The sequence below is a fragment of the Thamnophis sirtalis genome, unplaced genomic scaffold (assembly GCF_051295495.1).
Source record: "Thamnophis sirtalis isolate CommonGarterSnake01/CBP01778 unplaced genomic scaffold, rThaSir2_p1.2 scaffold_14, whole genome shotgun sequence".
NCBI lineage: Eukaryota > Metazoa > Chordata > Lepidosauria > Squamata > Natricidae > Thamnophis > Thamnophis sirtalis.
In genome coordinates this window covers 37,418,913-37,434,739 of record NW_028261394.1, presented here as the reverse complement: position 1 = coordinate 37,434,739, position 15,827 = coordinate 37,418,913, and the positions used below count along the sequence as shown (strand labels likewise).

Below are 15,827 nucleotides of genomic sequence, written 5' to 3'. Positions count from 1 at the left end.
GAGAACGGCTGAATACCCACCTTTGTTTCAACATCTAAAACTACGCTTCTAACTAAATAGGTAAAGAAAGAACTAAATAATGTGCACATTTTGTTCATCTACCATGCTTTGAGCTTCAAGAAGAGGTGAAGCAAGAATCACTCGGTGCACGTATGGCTGCTTTAACACTTGCTTCTTTGTTCAAGAAGACAACTTTTTATTGCTTCCTTTGATTTATGGGATGGATTGAGAAAACAAAGAAAAGAATCCGGTTCCTCAGGATGAAGGAAATGTCCTTCTGGGTTCAGCTCCAAGTAGGGGAAAAAGACACTGGAGACATGGAGGCTGCTTGGAAAGATGGTTTATTGATGGACAGGGACACATGGCTTGAGCCCTGAACAGAAAAGGTGATCACATGCTTCAATGTTGGTGGAGAAGAAGAGAAGGGCTGAGGGAGGGGCTTGCTAGGCTTTTTATAACCTGTTCAGTCCCACCTCTCTGTTTCCTGTTCCTGTGTAAGAAATGTCTTCTGATTGGTTGTCAGACTCCCATGGGGCCATGCAGGGGCAACTCTCTAGGCTGTGTTTTGAATCCAGGTATGAATGAGTCCTCAGATGCCATGTGGTCAGTTGAGTAACGGGCCAATATTATCATGCCTTTACTCCCATCCCCTCTGGGGCTGAAGGGGAAAACTCTTTATTATGTAAAGTGGCGTAACTCAGCCTTTAATGGCTCATTGACAAAGGGGGATGGGCAGGAAGCTGCAGGCAGCTATTCTGTCTTTTAAAACATGTTTCTTTCTTTTCACATCCAGAGAAATATTCTGCCTTTTCAATATTTCCTAGGATATTTCATTTTTCTGGGAGAGGGCTGGATGATAACTTCCCACGCTTAGAACTTGTCAGTTACTCATAGGTTATAAATCTGTACTTTCATGGGGACCCCCAACAAAATCCTTGTAGAGCAGCCTCCCCCAATCTTTTGGGTACCAGGAACCAGTTCCATGGAGTGATTTTTCCACCAACTGGAGGGGGCTGGTTTCACAGGCTGCCTGCATCCCACAGAAGGGACTTCGCTCATTTGTGTGGCCCAGTTTTTGGCATGCTGCGGTCCGCTACCAGTCCGCCTGAACCGGTAAGGAAAATCGCGGGTGGCTCTGCCCACCACACCCGCTCTATGGTATCCCACTTAGGTTTTTTTTTTGCCAAAAGCGCACATGCTCACATTTGCAAACCAGTAGGGAAGGTAAGTGCGTGACCCGTCAAAACCGTGCTCGACTAAGTCGCGCCCGATTAAACCGTGTCGCTGACGTCATCAACAGGGCGACAACAGCCAGCGCGGAGAAAGAAGGGTGCTTTAAATAGCGCTTTGAAAGCAAGCCGATTCAACTTAAGGTAAGGGTTAGGTTTAGGGTTAGGTTTAGGGCTAGGTTTAGGGTTAGATTAAGGGTTAGGGTTAGGTTTAGGGTTAGGTTAAGGGTTAGGATTAGGTTTAGGGTTAGGTGAAGGGTTAGGGTTAGGGTTAGGTTTAGGGTTAGGTTAAGGGTTAGGTTTAGGGTTAGGGTTAGGTTAAGGGTTAGGTTTAGGGTTAGGTTTAGGGTTAGGTTAAGGGTTAGGTTTAGGGTTAGGTTTAGGGTTAGGTTTAGGGGGGTTAGGTTTAGGTTTAGGGGTTAATTTTAGGTTTAGGGTTTACAGCGTGCTTCTATCTCCGCGTTGTTGTCGCCCTGTTGATGATGTCAGCGACGTGGTTTAGTCGGGCGCGGTTTAGTCGAGCGCGGTTTTGTGGTGGAACCAGGTAAGTGTATGCCACCCCCATTGGGGACCCCTGAGTATCCCAAATGTTAAGGCCCCCACTTGCTGTTTTCTTCTTTGTGTGAGATAAAAACCCAATTATCAAATCCTCACAAGACAGAGACAAGCCTGGTTCGCAATTCAAAAAGGTTTATTTGCAGAAAAATGAAAAGCGTTTGCAAAGGCGGCCTCCAAGTCTCCTCCCAAGTGGATCGCGCACAAGGAGAGCAAAGAATAGCATTCAAACAATACAATTGATAGATTCTACTCCTCAGAAACTCCCCCGCTTCCTGCTCATTCATTTACATCATTTCTTTCATCCTTCCATATTCTAAAGCAGTGTTTCTCAACCTTGGCAACTTGAAGATGTCCGGACTTCAACTCCCAGAATTCCCCAGCCAGCATTCACTGGCTGGGGAATTCTGGGAGTTGAAGTCCGGACATCTTCAAGTTGCCAAGGTTGAGAAACACTGTTCTAAAGGGTCAACTTGGCATTTTCTAGAGAGGTCCCTATCTCTTATTTGGTTTCTCTGTTGCCTTTCGTCTGAGCAGATGGCTTCCTATCTAACTTGTACATAAGCGCCTGTAAACAACTTGGAATAAGATAGGTTATCTTATCCTATTTACTGAACACATTTTGTGGTTAGCAAAAGCCCAGGAACATTACACATTTTAGGCAAGAATATGATGGCTTATACACTTATTGTATTGTAAAAGAATACGAAAGCAGCTTTTAACATTTGATTACAGAGTAACTTAATATCATTGCCTCCAAATGACTTGACATATTAACCAAAGAGTCAGTTTTAATTAATTAATTTTATTTATTTATTTAATTCTTTTATTTCACACACACACAATCAAATATAATCAGTTGAGAAAGTTGTGTTGCCTTCGATGAGAACATTGCCCTGCAACACAGTGGAGCAAATTCTTGGTTGTCTCACCAGGGAACAAGATTTCCTTCCCAGTTAACAAAGGTGCCAGTGTTTTCCTCGGAGAGACGGCCGAGGGTGTTCAGAATACCTCGCAAACTCTGCTCCATTGTCAGTGGAGCTGGTCCCTGGGAAGAAATAGGCAAAGGATGAAGGCAGTTGATTGTGGAAAAAGTCTAAAAGGCTACAGTAGTAACAGCACTGGGAGAATTGAAGCCAAGAGTGTAATATGATATGATTCTAAGCTGTAAGGTAAAGATAAAGGTTCTCCTCGCACAGATATACTAGTCGTTTTCGACTCTAGGGGGCGGTGCTCATCTCCATTTCAAAGCCGAAGAGCCAGTGCTGTCCGAAGACGTCTCCATGGTCATGTGGCCGGCATGACTAAATGCCGAAGGCACACGGAACGCTGTTACCTTCCCACCAAAGGTGGTTCCTATTTTTCTACTTGCATTTTGTACAGGTTTTCGAACTGCTAGGTTGGCAGCAGCTGGGACAAGTAACAGGAGCTCACTCCGTTATGTGGCACTAGGGATTCGAACCGTCGAACTGCCGACCTCTCTGATCGACAAGCTCAGCATCTTAGCGACTGACCACTGCGTCCCTCCTTTCTAAGCTGCATTAGCAAGAAAAACCTAACCCTAACCCTGGGTCGTGTCCCCCCCCCGCCGCCTCCAATTCACTTACTAGTTTATTTCCCATGTCGGTCTGTACCCATCCAGGATGCAACGCAACACACAAGATCCCGTCTTCGGCAAGACACAAGGACTGGCATTTAGAGAGCATATTCAGAGCAGACTGTGAGGGAGAGAGGGAAGGAGAAGACCGAATGAATGGTTCGTCTCAATGCTCTAAGATGCCACCTCTTTCCAAGGTAGCTTTTCTAATTGAAAAGCTCCCTTGGGCAATATGTTGAAACCAGCCACCACCACCACCACCCCAGGCCTGCGGAAAACTAGAACATTCATGTGTTGTGTGTCAGGGTTGCAAGTAACACCCTAAGTGTTAACTTAGATTGCAGACTCTAGGTTGTATAGAGGTTTTTTTTTACAATATTTGGTTCATTGGAAAGGTACCCTTTGCCTGAAGCTACCTGAGTAAAGAGTGGATATAGAACTTATGAAGGCAGATAGGCTAGGCAAGCAATTCCATGATAACTGTTAAGGGATAAGGATGTCCTTTCATCTCCTCCTGATCTGTTTTTCAGGTCTGTCTCACTTCTTCCCATCTCCAACCTTATTGGTTGTGAGTCAATGTTGATTGGTAGGAGAAAAAGGTTCCACCACAAAACCGCGTTCGACTAAAGAGCGCTCGACGAAACCGCGTAGCTGACGTCATCACAGGGCGACAACAGCGTGGAGACAGAAGCACGCTGTAAACGCTAAACCTAAAATTAACCCCTAAACCTAAACCTAACCCCCCTAAACCTAATCCTAAACCTAACCCTAACCCTAACCCTAACCCTAAACCTAACCCTTAACCTAACCCTTAACCTAACCCTAAAACTAACCCTTAACGTAACCCTAAACCTAATCCTAACCCTTAACCTAAACCTAACCCTAACCCTAACCCTAACCCTTAACCTAACCCTAAACCTAACCCTAAAGCTAACCCTAAAGCTAACCCTTACCTTAACTTGAATCGGCTTGCTTTCAAAGCGCTATTTAAAGCACCCTTCTTTCTCCGCGCTCGCTGTTGTCGCCCTGTTGATGACGTCAGCGACACGGTTTAATCGGGCGGGCTTTAGTCGAGCACGGTTTTGTCGTGCCATGGGAGAAAAATACATGTTCGAAACTTCAATGGAAACTGCTGCTCAGGGAATGTTCTCTGCCCTTAAATGAAGGGATGTGTTTTGCTCATGGCTAGGCCAAAGGTCATATTTGACAGCACATTTGAAGGCATTCTTCTGCCAAAGCCTGTCTGTCTCGAATTGAATTTGAACAGTTATCTCCTTGGCAAGGAGACGGCAGGGAAGCAGGTAGGAAAGATATTAGATGTCCTTATCTTTGACGATAGGCCATGGCTATTGATAGAAATGTTCAAATATTCCCCTTTTATCTTGACATTTAAGAAAATATTCAGGCAATCTGCTTATCCCTGCCGATGGATCTGTTATTTTATTTTTTTACCATTCTCCATGAGGCAAACCATCAGAATAATGGTTTTACCATAATGATTACCGTCCCCCTAATCATCTTTGTTGCTCTTCTCTGCACTCTTTCTAGAGTCTCAACATCTTTTCTACATCGTGGTGACCAAAACTGAATGCAGTATTCCAAGTGTGGCCTTACCAAGGCATTATAAAGTGGTATTAACCCTTCGCGTGATCTTGATTCTATCCCTCTGTTTATGTAGCCTAAAACTGTTGGCTTTTTTTGACAGCTGCTGCCCATTGCTGGTTCATATTTAAATGGTTGTCCACTAGGACTCCCAAGATCCCTTTTACAGTTACTACTGTTGAGCAAGGTACAAACCTATACTGTACCTGTGCATTTCGTTTTTCTTGCATTGTAAACTGGTGCTAACCATATTCAGCATCCAGACATCAACTGATTAATTCTCGATAGACGTTCCTGATGAAACGACACTGACCAGTTATGGTGGGGAAGATGGATAGAAAATCCAAGCATACTCTTCTCCTACTTATGATAACAACAGAATTGACATTCTCAGATCATCGGTTCGTCTGTACCTTACTACAGCGGTAAGCAATGACGTGGCCACGCTGCCATTCAAGCATGTTTGTGATGGATCCCACTTCACTCGACATGTTCACGATGGCAGCTTTGCTGCAGCTCATGCCTGTCAGGGGACTTTCTTTAGCTGCTTTCCTCAGCAACGGAACAAACTCCTGGAGGATGAAAAGAACAAATGAAGGCCAGTCAAACCTTCTGTAAGTTGGGTTAGGACTTTCCATTCCCAATGAAAAGGCCCTAAAGAGTTACCAATTGTTCATCAGGAAGGTTCAAGGTTCAAGGTTCATTTTATTTATATGCCGCCCTATTCCCGGGGGGACTCAGGGCAGCGCACAAACCCAAGGAGGGGAAGGGAAACACAAGAACTACAACAAAAAGTACAGGGAATTTAAAACAACCAACAGCCACACGATTCGAGAGGGGAAGGGAACTCATCGACCCCAGGCCTGCCGACACAGCCAGGTTTTAACGGCTTTTCAGAAGGCCTGGAGAGACGTGAGGGTCCAAATCTCTGCGGGGAGCTCGTTCCAAAGGGCCAGAGCCGCCACAGAGAAGGCCCTCCCATGGGTAGTAGCCAGATGACATTGGCTAGTAGACGGAACCCGGAGGAGGCCTAATCTGTGTGATCTAATGGGTCTTTGGGAGGTAATTGGCAGCAGACGGTCTCTCAAGTACCCAGGTCCAATACCATGAAGGGCTTTATAAGTGACGACTAGCACCTTGAAGCGTATCCGGAGATCAATCGGTAACCAGTGCAGCTCTCGGAGGATAGGAAGTGTCAGAATTGTGCTGTAGTCTAATCGGGGAATCCACTTAACACATCCAGAGGTGGGTTGCTCCCGGTTCGGCCCAGTTCGGCCGAACCGGTAGTGACGTCAGTGGGAGGCTCCGCCCACCCAACCAGACGCTTCTGCACATGCGCAGAAGTGTTGTGCATGAGAGAGCGCACACGAGCAAAGCGGTGGTAAAACCGGTACAAACCCACCACTGAACACATCCCTGTTCAAATGAGCACAATGTTCATCCATAATATATTGATAGTCTCTCCATAGTCCTATCATAGTCTGTTGGCTTAGCGGGGCAAAATTGTTATTCAGGTCTTGTTATCTCATTCTGAAAGAGTTCAAAGAGCTCAGGATCCATTCTTAAAACCACAAATCTGTGAGGGGATTATTTGAGCATCGAGGGAGGGCATAGACGAAAGTCCCTCAGGGAGTTCTCTGGAGGAAGTCCAGCATCAGCCTAGAGAGTTTTTGACCAGGAAAAAGAAAATGCAAACAAGTCAAAAATTAATCAGAATAGAGCTGGAAGGAGCCTTGGAGGTCTTCTAGTCCAACCCCATGCTCAAGCAGGAGAACCTACAGGATTTCAGACAAGTGACTGTCCAGTCTCTTCTTAAAAGCCTCCAATAATTGTTGTATGGAATGCTGCCTCTAAACATTCTTTCAACTCAAAGAGACATTAACGAAATGCGGAATGTTCCTTTCGGATGACCGGTAGTAACTTAAAAAAACATTGAGTGTGGTGCCTACCAAGGCCATCTTCTAGCATGGGGTTGAAGACATGACATGGTGGACATTCCTGCAATTTTTGGAATTCCAGTGGTATTTTGGGGGCTGGCATTTTTGGAATTGTTGCCTTAAGGGGGTGGAGGTGAAAAAGCTTGTCTTCTAAGACTTGATGAAACAGAACAATAATTATATTCGTGGATAATTTTCTCTTCCAAACGGCATTGTAACTTTTACCAAGTAAGTGATGTGTTCCAGCACATTATGGAACTTTCCAAGTTCACCTTGCAGCCCAAAAAACAAGCTGTTGTGATGTTGATGCAACCCGAAACATTATTGCTCATTGGAAACAATTTGGGCAGCTTTAAACTACACTATCAGCAAGCGGTGGGATTCACTTATCTTCCCTAGCGATTCGCAAATGTGAGCGCATATGCAGCATCTGCACATGTACACTGCTTGCGCCAGTAGTGAGTTGCTCCCGGTTCGGTCCAGATCAGATGAATCGGTAGTGGAGGTGGCAGGAGGTTCCATCTACCTGCTCGGACACTTTGCATGAACAGAAGTGTTGCACATGCACGCAAGCAAACCAGTAGTAAACAAAATTGAAACTCATCACAGCTCACGCATTACGTCGGGGCGGGCGTAGAAATACAGAAGAAAAAATACACTGTTGTGATGTTGATGCAACCCGAAACATTATTGCTTGTTGGAAATAATTTGGGCTAACCCTAGCGGTTCGCAAATCTTGAGCGGTTTCTGCGCATGCACAGTGCTCGCATCGGTGGTGGGTTACTCCCGGTTTGGCCTGGATAGTGGTACCGGCAGAAGGCTCCATCCACCTGCTCAGACGCGCGGAAGCATTGCATCCGTGGGCAAGTGAACCGGTAGTAAACACAATTGAAACCCACCACTGGCTTGCACATTACATTAGGTTGGGTGGGCGGAGCCTTCTGAAGCCACCTGTCAGCCTCTGCTTTGCTGCTGCTTCGGCTGCCATTGAAACGGGGAGGGGGGGCATGGTATTTGGGAGGGGATTACTAATTGTGCTGGAGGAAGATTCTGGAGTTTCTGCTGCCTGTCTTACTGCGCATGCGGAGGAGGTTTCCTGCCAAGGCCAACGGCACCGTCATTCCATCTTGGTGATGCCTTTCGAAGTTATCTCGCACCTGACACTTGGAAGAATTATGATTGGACTGTAACTGGGATGCCAAGGGGTGGGGAATGGGTTATTCTATATATCATTTGCTTTCGCGCCTAAATAATCAGTCTTCACTTTGCTACGCTTCTGATCATTTATAACTAGTAAAAGTACACTTGATTTCTATCAATGGAGTCTCGTGGTTTTCTTTCCTAATTATTCAATGGAGGAGTGCTGACACCACCGCTACCGGTTCGCCCAAATTGGAGGGAACCATGAAGTTCTCTTACCTGGACAATTACCATACACCCAATCACATTGGTTTTGTAGGTTTCAGCCATGTTCTCTGGTGTTTCAGTCTCGAAGCTGGTTGCATTGCCAATCCCGGCATTATTAATCAGGAGGTTCAATCCAGACCCTTTCAGGCATTCTGTGACTTTGGCTGCGGCAGCCTTGATGCTGGATGGATCAGTTGTGTCTCCAGCGGGAAATAAACATGTGTGTTATTGGTTATCCAGGTTGGCCTACCAAACTACAGTCAAATAAATTTATTCTGCATTTTGTGCCTATTACATTTTCCTTTTCTTTCTTTCCTTTTTTTAAACAAAATTACATTAGTCTTAGGTTTGTAGAGGCATGTAGTCAGTGGTGGGTTTCAAAAATTGTTCGAACCTACTCTGTGGGTGTGGCCTCCTTTGTGGGAGTGGCTTGCCACCCATGTGACCGGATATGAAATTATGAATTAGTACTTAGGTCGGTCCAAGTAGCTATTCAGAAACTCTGGCATTGAAGCATGCAAGTCTTAAAGCTGTCAAGTTACAAGATCCTTGCATCCCTAACCCTTCAAATCTGGGGGTCTTCAATTCTGACAGCTTTAAGACTTGTGGACTTCAACTCCCAGAATTCCTCCTCCAGTCACGTTGACTCAGGAACTCTGGCATTGAAGCATGCAAGTCTTAAAGCTGTCAAGTTACAAGATCCTTGCACCTCTAACCTTTTAGCAGTAATAGGTTTCAAAAATTTTTGGAACCTCTTCTGTAGGTGTGGCCTGCTTTCCGGGTCCACTGGTGGAACCTCTTCTAACCGGTTCGGTAGATTTGACGAACCGGTTCTACCGAATAGGTGCGAACTGGTAGGAACCCACCTCTCCATGTAGCCCAACTGAGGGTTTTCAAACAGGCAAGGTGTCTTTGTGAAACAAAACAATATCTTAGCTCAATTGTTTAATTAAAGTATGGATGGCATAAATCATTGCGTGAATCCATGATGTATTTAAGCCATATTTGTTCGTTTTGGTAAGAGCGCACTCTGATGGTGCTCTTCTGACATAGAATGCAACAGTATGAGATATTATACTTCCAATGCATCTGCCAAGCAGAATGTTTCTTTCTCTGGTTTTGGAATTCAGGCTTAAGGAGTCGAGGTGGCGCAGTGGTTAAATGCAGCACTGCAGGCTACTTCAGCTGACTGCAGTTCTGCAGTTCGGCTGTTCAAATCTCACCGGCTCAGGGTTGACTCAGCCTTCCATCCTTCCGAGGTGGGTAAAATGAGGACCCGGATTGTTGTTGGGGGCAATATGCTGACTCTGTAAACCGCTTAGAGAGGGCTGAAAGCCCTATGAAGCGGTATATAAGTCTAACAGCTATTGCTATTGCTATATCCAATTATAATACAGGACACTGTTTATCAGCTATGAGGTGGGTGCATGGAATCAATGACTTACAATTCTTTACTCTTCCAGCTACCATGTTTCCCTGAAAATAAGACAGGGTCTTATTCTCCTTTGACTTTAACTTTATTGTCATTGTACGTATGTACACAGTATACACATACAACGAAATTCACATAACACCCAGAGACCAGGCCCAACACACATAACAATCCCCAAACACCCTCCCTCCACCAAAGAATTCCCCCCGTCTAAACCACCCAAGCATCCATACAACAGACCAAGTAATGCTGTCCAATAGCTCACTGATGGTGGCCGTTGTTGAGTGCAATTACAGTTCTGGCATAAAAGCCATTCAGAAGATGTGTGGTCCTAGTTTGAATTGTTCTGTATCTTCCGTCAGAAGGCAACAGTCTAAAAAAGATTGTAAGCGGGATGGGAAGAGTCTCTGAGAATGTTATGCAACTTCCTCAAACAGCGAGATGCGAAGATGTCATCCAGGGCTGGTACCTGGAGCCCGGTGATATTCTGGGCAGTTTGAATGATTCTCTGGAGAGCTTTTTTTGTCTGCTGCAGAGCTTCTCCCATACCATGCAGGGATGCCGTATGTCGGGACACTCTCAATAATGCTGCGATAGTAGGGCAGAAGCATATGCTGAGATAGATTTATCTTCCTTCGCATTCACAGGAAGTACAGCCTCTTCTTTGCCTTCTTCCCAAGCACGTTAGCATTCATGGTCCATGAGAAGTCCTCCGAGATATACATGCACAGAAATTTAAAACTACCAACCTTCTCCACCTCCTCGCCATTTTTGTACAGTGGTAAATATACATCTCTCTTCCTCCTGAAGTCAATTATAAGTTCTTTAGGTTTGTTTGGTGTTAAGTGTAAGATTATTTAGACCCCTGAAACAAGCGCTTGACCCTATTTTCTTACTATTTTTGAGGTGCAGAAGGCAGCAAGCATGGTCACCTCACGGCTGCTGCTGTATTGCAATATTTTTGTGGAAGGCTTATTTTTTGGGGAGGTCTTATTTTTAGGGAGGGCTTATTTTAGCGCATGCACTCAAAAGCCCGGCTGGGCTTATTATCCGGGGAGGTCTTATTTTCAGGGAGACAGGGCAATAATAGAGAATATTCTTTATGGGCCAAGTGTGATTAGACACATAATAAAGAACCAAAGAGGTTTTCAGGACACATACCCAATGCGATGATGACAATTTGCGAGTGTTCAGCGGCCAAATTCTTCAGGTCCTGAAAGGAAAGGAAAAAAACCACAAACTTAGTGCCTAGCCCTTGATAGCTAACTGCTGCAAATGTGTTTCTGCAACTTTTTAAAAAATATCTGACCACATCTTTATATGTGCAAATTCTGGAGGGAAGTCACTGGGGAAGAGGAATTTAATAGAAACAGAGGCATTAGAGACTGGAGGGTGAGCAATTAGTCAGTGGATTTCATGAATAGATTAGAATAGTTTTCTATCCCCTTCAAGGATTTTTTTTTTCATGAAATTGTGAAGAGGTTTGTATAACTCAAGGATACCATAGGTGCCAAAACAGGACCTGTGCTAAAGAATACAGTGACCAGCAAAGCATTTATCTGACGAAAATAACAGGGCGGGAGAAATGCTGGATAAGGCAACAAGAAACACCAGTATTTTCATGCTGGTGATAACACTTTGCTTCCTGAAATGAGGAAGATTTAAAGCCTAAAATTGGTCTGATCTCAGAAAATTTGAAGGCAAAGGAGGAAGAGCTGGCGAGAAAGAGAGTAGGAAAAACCACTTGTGATACAAACATGAGCTTAAAATTTAACAGATTAACAGAGTTGGAAGGGACCTTATAGGTCATCTAGTCCAACCCCCCCCCTGCTCTCAGGGAAGCCCCTTTTGAGAGGCAACTCTGGTAATATTGTCCACTGTTTCCCAAAGGCTCACAAATGGGTGAAGAACTTAAAAATAACAAGACTCTTTAAAAGCAAGTTCAAGACTAGTGGAGTAGTCTTAAGATCAGAGATGGGTTCCTACCGGTTCAAACCGGTTCGGCTGAACCCGTAGTAATTTGGCAGCCTGGCTCACTGGAACCAGAATTTTTTTTGCAAGCCAAACCAGCTGTAATGCCAGCAGCAACCCACCCCTGCTTAAGATGGTCCCAAAAAAAACACTTCTTAGGCTGTAGAAGCATATTCTGCAAATGGCTTATTGGAAAAAGCATAAGAATTAAAAATAAGAGCGAATATGGGTGCCATTCTCACGTAGGACTGAAAGCACAGCATCAATACAACTTTAGGGAAGTGCCCTACATAAACAACAACAAAAAGTCTCACGCTGACTCTATCCTGCAAAGAAAAGCATCATTAATTTTTTTTTAAACATAAGCAGTCTTAGTTTAACAAAGTTTTATGTTTCTTTTATCTCCATCTTGTTTGACCCAATCACCTAATCCTACCTTCAAAACGATGCTATAGAGCATTGCACACCAGAACAAGACACCAGAACAGTTTTTCCCCAAATGTCATCTCTCTGCTAAACAAATAATTCCCTCAACACGGTCAAACTATTTACTAAGTCTGCATTACTATTACTATTAATCTTCTCATTGTTCCTATCACCGATCTCCTCCCACTTATGACTGCAGGACTGTAACTTTGATCCTTGTATCCTTACAATTTAGATTATATAGTATGATTTGATTGTTTATTTGTACCCTATGACTATCATTAAGTGTTGTACCATATGATTCGTGACAAATGTATCTTGTCCTTTTAGGTAAACTAAGAGCTTATGCAGCAAAGAAAAATTCTTTGTGTGTCCAATCACCCTTGGCCAATAAAGAATTCTGTTCTGTTCTGATTGTGTTCTATTCTATTCTGTTCTATTCTATTCTATTCTATTCTTCTATTCTATTCTATTCTATTCTATTCTATTTCAATTCTAATTCTAATTCTAATTCTAATTCTAATTCTAATTCTAATTCTAATTCTAATTCTAATTCTAATAATTCTAATTCTAATTCTATTCTATTCTTCTATTCTATTCTATTTCAATTCTAATTCTAATTCTAATTCTAATTCTAATTCTAATTCTAATTCTAATTCTAATTCTAATTCTAATTCTAATTCTATTCTATGCTATGCTATACTATTCTATACTATTCTAATTCTATTCTATTCTTATTCTATTCTATTCTATCATGCCTCCACCATTGCCAGCTAAGACAGAGGCGGGGAGCCATGATGGCCCCTTTAGGACTTGTGGACTTGCAACTCCTAAAATTCCTGAACCAGTATGGTGGGCTCAGGAATCTCAGATGTTGAAGTCCACGTTATAAAAGGATCATTGTTTTCCACAACCCCCCAAGCTGGGAGATTATTGAATTGCCCTTAAAGAAAAGAAATATTTCTGTTCTTTCCACACAGAGCTCCAGGTACACAAGCCGATGGCTACTGATTTCAATATTAAACAATTATTTAAGATTGTGAGTGAACTTCTACCTCCGTAACAGATTCCACCCGATGACTCACCTGAGCACGGGGTCCAGCCGGGTCCCGGCAAGTGGCAAAGATCCATTTTGGTGGATTGCTCTTCCGTACCAGCTGCCTAACCATCTCCAAGCCAAGTCCCCGGTTGGAACCCGTCACCAGAACGCTGTGCGGATTCAGTTGATCCATCTCTCTTGCCAGCCCAGGCTAACCAAGAGATGACTTTGTGCCCTTCCTTAAGTTTTGTCGCAACTCACTTCCTTCTCAACCCCTCCTCCCATGTTATGTAAATTGGCTGACTATTTCTCAGAACCTCGTTAATCATGTAAGTTGGTTGACTATTTCTCAGAACCTCCTAAATTATAAGTTGGTTCTCTGTTTCTCAAAACTTCCTCCCATATTATGTAAGTTGGTTGACAACTTCTGAAAGAAATAAAAAAAGAGGGATTTGGCCACCACTTACACAGTTCTGTCAGGTCTTGTAGTGGGGATTTAATTTTCTAAGTAGTTGTTTCACTTGCTCAATTTTCTTTTATTGGTTTTATTTTTCTTTTCTTTTATTTCTTTTATTTCTTTATCGGCACCGAAGCAAAGCTTTCAAGCCAATTAACAAATCCACCCAGCTTAGGGTGGTTCTAGGTTTCTGGAAATCTGAATGTTCAGTGCTTTAATGGATTAAAACAATAGCTACTCTCAGGCACAGACAGGTAGGTTGGAAGGTATGTCAGAAAACACCTCCTTTTCTTTTGGCATGCCTGTGAAATAGATTATATGATTCAGTGAAGGAAGAGATAAACCACTCAAAAGAAAGATTTCCTGGTCAAGTGAGGAAAAAGTGAAAAGATCGGTTTCTTCCCATTGCTCCCCCTTTCAAAGCTTGTTTTCATCAGTTGAAGTAGAAAAGGATTCAGGTGTTGAAACCAAACAACTCACTCCATGCTAATTCCATGGAGTGTCCCAACTTCTCCTCTCTTCTCTTTCTCTGATGGAAGGACTCTGATGGAAGAACTGCAACCAGATAAGAATTAATGAAGGATGGGACCTCCAAGAACCATTAACACTAAAATTTGATTTGACTCTCAGCAGAAGAATTGGTACTGATGCTTGGCAGTAGGCAACCATGAGTCTCTACTGGAGCTTGGCAGTATTTATTTATTTATTTATTTATTTATTTATTTATTTATTTATTTAGCGTAATAAAATGTCTATTGATATTTATTTGTATCCCGCTAGTATTATTTTTACAAATAAGTCAATATCTGCCGCCTATATCTTAAGATAATAGAATACATTAGCTGGTTCCATTCCATCCTCCTTTTCCATCAACAGTCGGTTGATGGAAAAGGATCCCAGATCCCAGATCGTTTAGAGGCAAGACTTTGGGAGTGTTGTGGTCCCTCCAGGTGTGTGATCAAACACGAGGTTTGTGGGGGGCGTCATGAGATTTTCCCAACAGGACAGCTTTCTCCAGATAAGGATGAGACTATTGATTGAATAGATCTAGCAAAGTTCTGAATAGATATTTTCCACTTTCTGGTAATCAACATGGGTTCCACCACAAATGCACGAACAACAAAAGCACGCCTGACTAAACCGTGGTGACAAAACCGTGCCGACAAAACCGCACGACGGATGAGCAACGAATGAGCCCTGAAGCGCGCTGACAAAAGTGTGCCGACAGAAGCGCACTGTAATGTAACCCTAACCCTAACCCTAACCCTAACCCTAACCCGAAACCGAAACCTAAACTTAAACCTAACCCTAAACCTTACCTTAAGTTAAATCGCGCTTCTGTCGGCGCACTGTTGTCGGCGCGCTGTTGTCGGTGCGCTTTTGACATCGCGGTTTTAGCGCCGCGGTTTTGTTGGCGCACTTATGACATTAGCGCTTTTGTCGGGTCACGATCAACATGGAATCGCAGCTAACAGGAGTTGGGGAGAGGAGGAAGTGAAATAACTTGGAGGAGATTGAGAGACAATAGGTGTCAGCCTCTGCTTTGCTGCTGCTTCGGCTGTCATTGAAACGGGGAAGGGGGGCATGGTATTTGGGAGGGGAATCATTATGTGCTGGAGGAAGTTTCTAGTCGCTGATCTGACCACCTTACTGCACATGTGGAAGAAGGGAATTTCCCACCAAGGCTAACTGTCCGGCATTCCATCCTGATGAGACTTTTTGAAGTTATCTCCCACCTGACAGTTGGGTGCGTTATAATTGGACTATGTTCAGGGGTGCCAAGGGGAGGGGATTGAATTGCACTTGATATTATCCGCTTTCGCGCCTCATTAACCAGACTCAGCTTTGCTTTGCAACTGTTCATTTATAATTAGTAAAAGTACACATGATTTCAATGCAAATGGAGTCCAGTGGTTTTCTTTCCTGATTACTAAATGAAGTCAGTGCTGACAATAGGAGTGCATTCCTACCAATATCAGATATGAATGTTCTGCTCCATTGGCCTTAGCGCTCAGCTTATTTCTCAGCTACAAAAGATACCTTTGAACAGGCTGGAATCTCAAAGGATTCAGACCAACCGTTCAATTATCTTCTCCCTCCATCTCTCCCACCCAGTCTCCTCTGAATATGCTCCCGTAATGCCAGCCAATGCGCCCTGCCAACAATGAGACATTG

The 15,827-nt window shown here is 43.6% G+C and overlaps 1 protein-coding gene and 1 long non-coding RNA gene across 2 annotated transcripts; both read right to left on the bottom strand.

The window, feature by feature from the left end:
• Window positions 1-1,902: 1,902 nt before the first annotated feature.
• Window positions 1,903-2,552, bottom strand: LOC148042797 (uncharacterized). Its single transcript, XR_015698463.1, has 2 exons — window positions 2,258-2,552; window positions 1,903-2,120 (listed from the first exon to the last, which is right to left on the bottom strand). It is a non-coding gene; the product is annotated as an uncharacterized LOC148042797 (long non-coding RNA).
• Window positions 2,553-2,570: 18 nt separating this feature from the next.
• On the bottom strand, window positions 2,571-13,440 carry LOC106552201 (uncharacterized). Its single transcript, XM_087729035.1, has 6 exons — window positions 13,242-13,440; window positions 10,921-10,972; window positions 8,340-8,527; window positions 5,397-5,555; window positions 3,392-3,502; window positions 2,571-2,832 (listed from the first exon to the last, which is right to left on the bottom strand). The coding sequence occupies exons 1-6, from the start codon at window positions 13,386-13,388 to the stop codon at window positions 2,713-2,715; spliced, it is 777 nt and encodes a 258-aa protein (XP_087585161.1). The 5' UTR covers window positions 13,389-13,440; the 3' UTR covers window positions 2,571-2,712.
• Between the last annotated feature and the right edge of the window lie 2,387 nt (window positions 13,441-15,827).

Coding starts and splice junctions, on each gene's coding strand:
- LOC106552201 (XM_087729035.1), bottom strand. CDS start 13,388: ATGGATCAACTGAATCCGCACAGCGTTCTGGTGACGGGTTCCAACCGG. Junction 5,556..8,339: donor GGTGTATGGTAATTGTCCAG/GTAAGAGAACTT, acceptor TTCATCCTCCAG/GAGTTTGTTCCGTTGCTGAG. Junction 3,503..5,396: donor TTGCTTACCGCTGTAGTAAG/GTACAGACGAAC, acceptor TCTCCCTCACAG/TCTGCTCTGAATATGCTCTC.